This window comes from Brassica oleracea, chromosome C5 (genome assembly GCF_000695525.1).
Source record: "Brassica oleracea var. oleracea cultivar TO1000 chromosome C5, BOL, whole genome shotgun sequence".
NCBI classification, from domain to species: Eukaryota; Viridiplantae; Streptophyta; class Magnoliopsida; order Brassicales; family Brassicaceae; genus Brassica; species Brassica oleracea.
In genome coordinates this window covers 11,561,036-11,572,299 of record NC_027752.1, presented here as the reverse complement: position 1 = coordinate 11,572,299, position 11,264 = coordinate 11,561,036, and the positions used below count along the sequence as shown (strand labels likewise).

Here is an 11,264-nt window from a genome sequence, read left to right as displayed (position 1 = left end):
ATATATGACACATGGTCACCAAAAAATGTTGTAATACTCCATAATTAATATATTGGAAATTATATTACATTTAAATACTCAAACCAAAAAATACATCAAAATTTATTTAAAATATGCAAAAAACCGGGCGTAGCCCGGAAAAAGTCTCTAGTATAAATAAAAATGGTTCATTTAAGTTTCAGATCGTAGCTCTCATATTAATTAGTTTCGTTGGTTGAACATGATTTGGTTAATATCAGACTACTTTTTCAAGATCTATATCCGTCGTTCAAGTTTCTTCTTTGAAAGATGAAGATACGCTTAGTAAATATATAATTTAGTAGAGATGTCAGATGAGAGACTCTCTTGGGTCATGACTTCATTTCCTGAAAGTTTATGTATAAAGTTAACTGAGCCAAGAGCAAGAGGTCCAGCTGAATCGGTAACAGTTGTTAGTTATTTCAGGAGCGTAAAAAATGAAACAAAAATAAACATGAATATAGTCTTTTGTGATATATGTAGTCACTATATAAAATCTCAATATTACTAAACCATGTCTATACTTTTCACATAAAACAAATTTTACCATAACCAATCTGGTCGTGCGTCCCTCATCAGCCACTCGCTTTAAAACTTGCCCAATTTATAACGTTAGAGTACGACCACAATAGTCCATCTGTCCATGGTACGTGGTTAAATTTAACCATGGCAAGGTAGCCTAGGTTAGACTAACCATATGTTAACAGAACCCCTATGTCTAACTTACGCGGTTAAGCAAAATGCCAAATTAGATATCATGAACCATTGTACTATAGCTAGCTGTTTAACCATGGTTTGGTTAGATAAACCCTTCATGCTCTGCTGATAAAACCCCCTCCCTTCCTTCCTTCCTCTTTAACGGATCTTTTTGCTTTATTTTCTCAAAGACCACCAATGGATGGAGGAGTTCTTGAGATACATGACGAGATGCGCCGAGTAACCGACCGTTTCTACGTAGCAGTCTTGCTCGACATTTTCACAAGATACTGCAAACGACGCTTTGGTCTGGACCTTAAGGAAACGACGAAGGACGAGCACGTGGCAGTCTACTGGGCGAAGGAGTTCAACCTGTTAGCTCATTTATGTTTTCTGACTGTGATGATCGGAATCGTTCAAGTGCCGGCGGTGGTGGAGCGGATGAGAAGAGTGCAACCAGACGCAGACATGAGGTTGGGGCTCGGGATCATCTGCTTGTCCATCTCCTTGTCTTTCTCGGCTTATCTTCGCTGGTTCGTTGTCGCATGAGATGATTCTATTCCATTCCACGTCGTCGTTTACTGAGATCATTGATGTATTAGAGTCTCTCCCTTTATGTTTTTTTTTTCTTTCATTGGTTTTAAGCATATTATATTTAGACAACCCGAGTACAAGAGTCTGGCGTTGTCTTTTTTTCTTTTTCATTTTGGCAGAATCATCAAAAAGCTTTCTTCTTTGGTCTGAAACAAGTTTTGATCATAACAAATCTGACAACAAAGTCTTGCTTACTGCAAAAGAAACTGTAAGAAGAGGAATTTAGGAAATGGAATCGGTGTCTGCGTTGTTGTTTGTTTCGGCGTTTTGAGAGTCTTGGAGCAACTTCTTTTGGTGCTCCGCGTGTTCTCTCTCGCACTGAGTCACGCCAATGATGATGTCGAGCATGGTTCCGGTTGTGCCGAAGAACACGAGTGGACCTAGAGACTTGCGTTTTATTCCAACCGGGATAGCAACCAATGCGCCTAGCACTGAGAACACCCATGTCCCTAGTGCACTGCAACCAACAACAACCACCACAGAATGTCGTGTGAACAAGACTAGAGTGGACTATATAACCAACGACTCAATGATTTCTAGATCAGAAGAATCAAATACTGAAACTGTGTTCCTTTCTCTCTTTCTAATGACACTAGCAAACAATCAAAACATTAAGCATAAACTGGTAAGAAACTGACTTGGAGACGGTGCACTCCTCGAGGTGCTTCTCATTGCCTTGAGCTCCCATCTTACAAGAGATGTTAATGTTATCACCTGACATAAGTCAGATAAGTCCTCTTTCACATTTTCGATGTGGACCCAAAGCCCTAATCATACAATATGTCCCTAAAGAGTGAAACTAAAGCGAATTGCGAGGATTATTGAACAAGTTTCCTTCCAACTTTCTAACGAATCAGCCATCATAGTAGCTCGCAATCAACATTTAGTTTCTGGGAAGATGAACAAACACAAATTACCCAAGAACACGAGACACCCAGAACATAAACAAAATCAAATACATCATGAATCCGATTAAAAAGAACGAAGATGGAGCAAAGTACCTTTTCTCGATTCGACTTGGAGAGAAACTCGAACGAAAGGGAATAAAACCCGAGGAGTGACTTAATTGGGTCACATAATTTTGTTAACCGGAAAGTTACCGAACCGGAATCATACAGCTCGTTGTGTAGTGGTTGGTTGGTTGGTTTTACAACTTCCACAGACTAAAAATGACATGAAAAATTAATCAATTATTTACCTGAAATGTACGATTAGCCAACAATTAGTTCTGTTATTCATAACAAAAGAAAACATTTTAATTACAGAGGTGAACGTATCCTAAAGAGAAATCTTTTTTTTCAAAACAATTAAACTTCCATTCATTAACATTAACCATCGCAAATACAAATCAAGGTCCAATCACACATATACGACTCAGACTCAGGATCTGACTGGTTCAAACGCAGCGGTTGCAGTTGCGGTTGCAGGAATTTGCGGATATGAGTGGTTGAGGTTTTAAAAAATTTGTACGACTGGCTCTGCGGTTAAAAATTGGTGCGTTTGCGGGATACTTATGACTGGTTAACTAGCAAATGCAGTAACAGTTAAATAATAAATTAACAATATTTACATTTTATATAATTATAAAAATATTAAAAATCATAATATTATAATAAATAGAAAATTATATTTAGAAATTTATAGTTTTAAATTTTTGAAAATTATAAAAAATATTTTTATTTTAAATTTTTATAATATTAATTAAAGTATAATAGATATATTGTAGTATTTTTATAATTTCAATTTAAAAATTTTATTGAATATTTTTATTTTTTTATTTATATTTTTTTTTTAAAATATAAAAATTATCCTCCCGCACCCGCCCGCAGCTGCAAACGCTAGCTGGAACCAGCTTTTGATTTTATGAGGTTTAGAGCGGTTTGAAACGGTTTTGAGCAATTTGAAACGGTTTGAGCGATTGTTGTTAAACGCCAACAACCGCTACCAACCACAAAAGCTGCGTTTGCGGGTGGTAGCGGGAAAACCAGTCAAACCCTCAATAATAGTCCAAAAGAGAAATCAACCGCAACAAAACTTAACCTTCAAACTATGTAAAAAGGAAAAAACATCTTCTAAAAATGTAGATAACCATTAATTACCTTGACTATTTCAATTATGATAAATTAATTAAAATATCTTAAGTTGATTACCAATTTTCAAAATAAACTAATATTCAAATTTAAAATTTAGTGATTTTTGTTAATGTTTAATATTTACTTATTTAGGGGTGGGAATGCATTTATAAACTTCTTAAATATTTTATAAATAATTTTTAAACATTTATAAATGAGTTAGAAGAGTTAAGTATTTTTATTATAAATTTAAATTATTTACGGAAATGATTATTATTTAATTTGTTTTAGAAAATTGTTATTAGTACTCTTGCTATCAGTTTTTATCGATGATGCTTTGGTTCTTCATTCGAATGTAACGAGTATGGCCTCCTATCTCATTTGTTGCGGTTTATGGCCCTCAAATCAAAACATTGGGCTTCGAATAGAATTCTTCTAAAGTCACTTTCTTCATTGAAGTTGTTTGCAAGTTGGTGATAGAGTCGTTAAGGGAGTAATCTTACTAAAATGTAATGAATATAGTTTGCGATGAAAATTCAGATTAGTGACAGATTTTACTAAAATGTTTCTGATAAAGTAAAAGAAGCTTCTGCACTCGTATTTTGTGAAAGCACGGCAACCTACTGGTTAAAGTTCAAAAGCTTTTACACTCACGTTTGGGGTTTGAAATTTGTAATTTTTTGCCGATTAATGTGAAATTTATTGGAGGTTCCAGAATATTGTAGGTAAAGCCGTTCGTTGTGGTGAAGGAGAGAGATTGTCCATCGAAGATGTCGTACATGCTGAACCGTCTGTCGATCCAAGTGTTTGGAGAGAGTTTCATTATAGAATTCTTATCCGTGGAGCTGTTCATCAATATTGCATATATTGCAGCTAGTTGATCAACATATGTAATAGAAATTATGTGATGATGTAATGTGTTATCCAGCCTTAAAAAAAAGTCCCTAAGGGAAGAAGGCTTCAAGACTTGCATGTAGAAAAAGGAGAAGACGAAACTGAAACTTTCGGAAGTTGGTAGAATTTTGATCGCTGTTTTACCTACAGAAGCTGGCGAGACACGAGTGTAAGAGAGATTGTATTGAGTGAACATTTGATATTGATAGTGGATTTTCCAAAACCGACCACCTCGTGAGTATATGCTGCAATCATTTTGATTAGAGACTAAAACAAGTAATCTTGTATGTCCTTTCGATTTCAACGTATGCTTATTATCGAGAGAGAAACGTAAAACTAGATCAATTAACATTGCCTTTCTATCTTTTACGTCTTTCATGATGGATGCTATATATAAGCTAGGCCTATGCAAAAATCTTTACATCTTCTTTAGGTTTTGAAATGTTTCTGTTACGATTTGCTGCAAAACCGAATATAATTTGTCAAAAGTTTTTTGTATAAAATGCTGATTTGCCAGTGTTTCGTAGTTGTTAAAGTAACAGAAAACAAAAGCCACTAAATTAATATATGGTATAACGTGAAAGCCCTAAATATGTTTGTTTTCTGTTGTATCATAGTAGGTAAGAATGAGATCGATGGAGGATAACTATGTCATTCGCCTATGAAAGCAACGGAAGAAAATACATTCAGAATGATATTGTGCTTGATATCATCTTTCCATGATTAAATCTCTAATAATCTTCTTGTACATGCAACTTATATTTTATACCCGGAGTTGCTAGCTCAGCTGGAAACACCTTCTTCCCAAAGAGTAGAGGTGCCAGGTTCGAGTCTCTGCAGCTGCGGGGAGGGGATTAAACAACCGGCTCTTGTCCCTGGCCCAAGGAGATTATGGGCTTAGGCCCGGAACTTCTTGAAGTCAAAAAAAAAAACTTATATTTTATAAGAAATGTAACGCTTTTTCAAACTGAATAATCCGAATTGATATTCGAAATCTGTAGATTTGAATTTTTCTTATAATTTAAAAAGTACGAGGATAAGACATGCGCCTTACGCAGAGGAAATTTATATGAAAATTATTTAAGAAATATTGTATGAAAAAATAAATTTATATTCTTGATCGAATTAATGTTTGGCCCTTAGATTTTTTTATAACTCTTTTTTAATTAAATAATTTATATACAGATGATCTGATCTCATTTTAAAAAAAATGTTTTAGGTCAAAAAATTATTTATCGTATAAGAACGTTCTTAACATTTAGGCAGAAGAATTTCAGGTCTACTATTTGGTTGCAATGAAACTATGCCAGCTCAGTTTTATATCATGATTTAGAAATTTAAAAGTTAATTATGGTCGTGAGAAGTTTACGTTCACGTGCTAATCCTATATATCTTCAATTTTTTTTTGTGTCTCTTTTTCATTTTGGTTATTGCTCGATATAAATATTGATTTTGGAGTTTATTTTCATTTTGTTTGTTTGTTTTGGTCTGAGATTTAGAAAATGTTTAAGATTTAAAATTATTAAAGAGATACAGACTTAGGTTAAGATCCGCACCTTTTGCAAAATAAATATTTTATATGTATTACTTATTTCATGTTTTCTGCATATTATGAAATAATAAAATAATAAGTATATATACTAAATAACTAAGAAATCAGTTACTATTATGCAATAAATTAGCGTGTGCATATAAATCAAACGATCATTTTTGTTTATTCGCAATTATTTTAGGGTAAATAAATCAAAATAATCAATCTAATCTATCGTATAATGATATATAATTAAATTTAAATGATATTAACATAGATATATAGTATATTTTTAATATGGATATTTATTAAATGATATTTCTACTTATATGATTTTATGATTATTTGCATATTTGTGTAACAAAATTTTACACCAACGATTTATTTTTAATGTGGATGTTTAGTAGTTTCAATAATTTATAATCATTTAAAAAAAACAATGAAGATTTCAAAATTAAAAAATTAACTTTTCAATATATGTTTAATGTAAATATCAAAATATAAGTATGTATTTTCATATGATGTATAGTTTAATTTAAATGATATGAAATATACATATATATATATATATATTAACATAAAAACCTATTAAAATAAAATTATTTATTCATATGGTCTTATAATAATTATATCTTAATATAGAAAAAAAATTCAAACCTTGATCACAAAATTTTATGTGAGACTTTTAACAGTTTTGGTAATTTATACTCGTTTTGAAAAATTCAAAATATAACATATACAAAAATATTTAGATTTTTTTATTTGATTAATGTAATTATGTTATTTATTTTAATAATAAAAACAAAACAAAAATGATAAAAAAGTATACAGAGTTATCAAATCTTTATTATTTAAAATCATTAATTGCCATATATATATTTTAATCACATTAGGTAATTCAGTAGGTTTTATTTAAAGAAAGAATATATAACATTATATCATAGAAATATGTGACAACGTTATATTAAACTATGGTTTATATTAAGTGCTATAGAATTCTTAGATATAGGATTTAGAAGGCATTTAGAAGTGCCACATATGATTTTTTTTTAATTAATACAAAATTAAAGTTCTAATTTTCTTGAAGATCATATTGAGGCCAATAATGATAGATTTTGTAATGGATTCTTTTATCCCAGCTTTTAACCAGATAAATCCTAAACCCACCATAATCGGCTATTATTGATTTATTTATTAACTCCCCGTAATTTGTCATTGACTAAAATATCATTTAGATAATTTGTTCACTAATAAATTAGTCAAAATTGGCTACGTTCTCTTCAGTGTCGACAACATTATCAGCAACACTTATACTTAAAGACTCACTATTATAAAGTTTTGCAAACTCTATATTTGAAGTTTTAAGATGTTTTTCTCCAAAACTAAAATTTCAAATTTAACTTCAAAATTATTTGTAATTTATATTATGCTCCTTTTATTTTTCATAATTAATATAAATCTATAAAAATTTGGTAGATAACTAGCACATATATAAAAATATTATAGTAATATTAATTAATAAAATCTTACACTAAAATATAAAATTATAAATAGAAATACATAATATTGCATAAAATTATTTTATTAATGCTCAATTTTCGGTTATACAAAATTTGTTTGGAAAATATTTTAGAAGTTTTGGAGAAAATTTACTAGAATATTAGTGTAGTTATAATATTTGAATTTGTGTAATAATTATGTCTTCATATATATATCTTCTTAAAAAAATTTATCAAGTTTCTTTTGTAATATTCTTGTTGTCTAATTCTACTTTTAAAATATTATAAATCTTATTTTGATTTTTAAAAAACTTTTATGTGTAAATTTTAATTTATAAAAATAAATTTTAAATATTTAAAATATTTAAAAGTTTTAAAGATTAAGACTATGAATGAAGAAATACTTAAGAATCCTAAATGTGGTGTATAATTAATTATAAGAACCAAGATACAAATAAAAAGATGAAAATTCAAATATAGAGTTTTGAGTAATGAAATTTTAAATATGAAGTTTCACTTCTCAGAGCATCTCCAAAAGACACTCTATAACTTCAAATATGAAGTTTTTTGCTCTCCGAAAAAAAACTTCAAAACTTCAAATTTGATGTTTTGAAGAATTAAACTCTATATTTAAAGTTTTACTATTCAAAATTTTAAATTTTAAATTTTAAATTTTTATTTGCATTTTGGTCCTTACAATCACCCATCACCTTTATGATTCATAAATATTTTCTCGTTTATTGTTTTAATCGTTAAAAAAATTATATCTCATCAATATTTTAAATTTTGTTACAGATTTTAAATTTTACACATAAAATTAAATAAAACTTTAAAATAAGATTTAAAATATTTTAAACTAGATTTAGACAACAATTATATACTAAAAATAAAACTTAACAAAAAAATTTAAAAATATTGCATGAAGACATAACTATTACACAAATTTAAATATTACAACAACACTAATAGTCAGGTAAGTTTGATCCGGAACCTTCAAAATTTTCAAATATTGTCCAATTTTTTTTGTGTAACTAAAGATGGTTGTTATTGTTGCTTTTGATGTTTTTTCGTACAATTCTTTCTTGTTCATATCGAATATATTCACAAGTATTAATATCATCGAAAAGAAATTAGTCTTTTAGCAATATTTTATGTTTCTCTTTTACTTTCTTATTACGGTCTCTTGCATTTACAAGTATCAATATTACCCGATTTCTACAACTTTTAGCTCATAATCTACAAAGTAAAAATGAAGTGAGCCATTTTTAATTCGATATGCACTAATAGATCATATATGCGTTATGAAAATCATTTTATGAAATAATATGGTATTTTGTTTGAAGTTTAATATTAATTAAGTTATTTTTATTTAATATTTTTAAATTTTAATAGAATATTTTATTAATTAATATTGTTGTAATATGTTTATATATGTGCTAGTTATTTACAATTTTTTTATGAATTCAAATTAGTTATGACAAATATAAGGACTATATTATAAAATATTAATAGTTTTGAAGTTGAGTTTGAAGTTTTACTTTTGGAGAAGAGCACCTTTAAACTTCAAATATAAAGTTTTGAAAACTTCAAAATAGAGTTCCTTTTTGGTGATGCTCTTAAACTCTAAATTTAAAGTTTTGAAGTTCCTTTTTGGAGAGCAAAAAACTCTATATTTGAAGTTATAGAGTTTCTTTTGGAGATGATCTGACCACACTTCCACACTTGTTGGTTTTATTTATTTCATCGACTGCAAAGTCTGCAATGCTATAATCGTGGATACTACTTTGTGAGAATATTGCATTGCATGAATTTTGTATTACTCGTGTACGTAATAGCATGCTCGGGAGTAGAACGCGGCTCCGGAAGTTTTTCTACAAGTGAGACGTGGAGAGCTTTACATCTTTATCCAATAGAAGTGTTTTGGCATAAGGCTGTGTGGTTTAGTGATAGGATTCCAAAGCATGCCTTTGTGGCGTGGGTGACGGCTCGGAATAGAATGGTAACGAGAGATATGCTTATTGGATGGGGTCTCACGGTTCCTTCCAGTTGCGTTCTCTGCTCAGAAAATGATGAGAGTCGACAACAATTATTCTTCGACTGCTCGTATAGTTCTTAGGTCTGGATCTTTTTCCTGTCTCGGTTGCATCTCACTCCGCCTCAAGGTTTTGAGGACGTGTTGCGTTGGCTGTTAGCTCCGTTGCGTGACAAAAAAATGGTTTTGATAGTAAGACTACTTCGTCAAGCAACTTTGTATCTCGTTTAGAAGGAAAGAAATAGCAGAATCCATACATTGGTGGAGAAGCCTCCAGGGACTGTTATTGCAGAAATTCAGCAGATTTTGAGACTTAGATTGGATTCGGTGGCTCGTAGACAGACACTCTCGCCAAGCCAACCCTCTGTTTTGGCGATTTGGTTGTCTTTTTTTGCACTTTAAAGTCTTCTAGTAGTTTTACCTGTTTAGTTTTTTGAGTCTGTAAGTTTGAGTTTGACCCTGTTTTGGGTGCGAAGAAATTTAATAAAAGGAAGTTAATTAAAAAAAAACAAAAACAAAAAGTGTACGTAATAGGGATCTCTTACCCACAGAATATTAAGTAAGCCCTTTCTCAAAAAAATATATATATATATATGTTAAGCAATAATGCAATAATGTTTAACTTCTACAACAGTACAAGGAAATTGATAATTTTGATGATCTATTATGAATATACACGAAGTCATGTTCTCTGATCAACTTTAGCATGTGTATCCAAAAAGCCTTTGACATGTGTAAGTAATGAAACGTTTGCTTACGCCGGTGCTCTTTTGCTTTTTTTTTCATTAAGACCAAAAGCGAACTTTGAAAGTTTAAACTTTTCAAAAAGAAAAATCAATACTTTTGAAATTAAGTTACCAAAAAAGAACGATGGATTTAGTCCAAAAATTAAAAGATAAAAATTGAATATCTTACCACAAGGATTCAGAATAGATGGCTACCATATTACTTTACATGCAGACCAAACTCCATATTTAAAATCATTTAATTACCACACTAAAAATAATGGCAACTGGTTTCGTTTCAAAATTGTGGACCGGCAACAAAACTCGTGTGATCGGTTTTGCATATACAAATCTACATTCGTAATCCTTGTGAGTTTCAGTTTGATATACAATGGAGTAACATTTTTTTTTGAAAAACAAGGGAGTAACATTTGACAAGTAAGAAACAAACAAAATACAAACTATGAGCTTTTAAATGTGTGATGATAAATTTAGACCAAACAAAAAAAAAGTGTGATAATTTCTAGCAAAATTACTGTATGCCAATTCATGCATGTCTTTATTATAATTGTCCTTACCGAAGCCGAAAGTTACATGAACGTGAATACACAGAGTTTTGACTTTAGATCTCGTTGAAATAGACGTTGGTTTTACATGATAATTTACTGTTTGAATCCACTTTTAATCCAAACGTCGTTAGCAATAAGTAGTCATTGTTTAATTAAAGAAACGTAGTAAGCATTCATAGATTTATACGATATCAAATGGAGATAATGTCATGACAACTATCCTATTGTTGTGTGATTCTGATAAGTACGCCTCTACACTACAACAAAACATAAGTATAACGAAAGCGGTTTTCCTCGTGAGTTCGTCGTAAAAGAGGCTTTACGAGAAATTAGCGAGGAAACGGGTTTCGTCGTTATACGTTCGTCGTAACACATATTTCCTCGATAATTTATCGTAAAATAGAGAGGAAACCATTTCGTCGTAAAAACGAAGAAAACAAATCGTCGTAAAGATCATGTAGACAGTCGACGTAAGAATGTCGCTACCGTTCCTCGTAAATACCACAAAAGCATTTTCTCGTAAACGACACGTACATATCTCGAAAGTATTTCCTCGTAAAATTCACGTAATTACCTTGAAATGTTTTCCTCGTAATTTTCACGTAAATACCTTGAAAGTATTTCCTCGCTCGTT

The 11,264-nt window shown here is 30.5% G+C and overlaps 2 protein-coding genes across 3 annotated transcripts; one reads left to right on the top strand and one right to left on the bottom strand.

The window, feature by feature from the left end:
• Positions 1-890: 890 nt before the first annotated feature.
• Positions 891-1,312, top strand: LOC106292550. The gene has a single exon (XM_013728161.1). It carries the CDS (start codon positions 913-915, stop codon positions 1,261-1,263), a length of 351 nt encoding a protein of 116 aa, XP_013583615.1. The 5' UTR covers positions 891-912; the 3' UTR covers positions 1,264-1,312.
• Positions 1,313-1,398: 86 nt separating this feature from the next.
• Positions 1,399-2,409, bottom strand: LOC106292548. Of its 2 annotated transcripts, none has more exons than XM_013728160.1 (3): positions 2,310-2,409; positions 1,947-2,022; positions 1,399-1,765 (listed from the first exon to the last, which is right to left on the bottom strand). In XM_013728160.1, the coding sequence occupies exons 2-3, from the start codon at positions 1,994-1,996 to the stop codon at positions 1,531-1,533; spliced, it is 285 nt and encodes a 94-aa protein (XP_013583614.1). In that variant the 5' UTR covers positions 1,997-2,022; positions 2,310-2,409; the 3' UTR covers positions 1,399-1,530. The 2 variants fall into 2 exon arrangements, with proteins under 2 accessions (XP_013583614.1, XP_013583613.1); XM_013728159.1 differs by having other exon boundaries at positions 1,947-2,198; positions 2,310-2,369.
• Positions 2,410-11,264: the final 8,855 nt, after the last annotated feature.

Bases quoted from the DNA above. Each gene is read 5' to 3' on its own strand.
- LOC106292550 (XM_013728161.1), top strand. From the start codon at position 913: ATGGATGGAGGAGTTCTTGAGATACATGACGAGATGCGCCGAGTAACC.
- LOC106292548 (XM_013728159.1), bottom strand. From the start codon at position 2,029: ATGTCAGGTGATAACATTAACATCTCTTGTAAGATGGGAGCTCAAGGC. The intron at 1,766-1,946 runs GTCAGTTTCTTA...TGTTGGTTGCAG, and splicing joins GAGGAGTGCACCGTCTCCAA to TGCACTAGGGACATGGGTGT.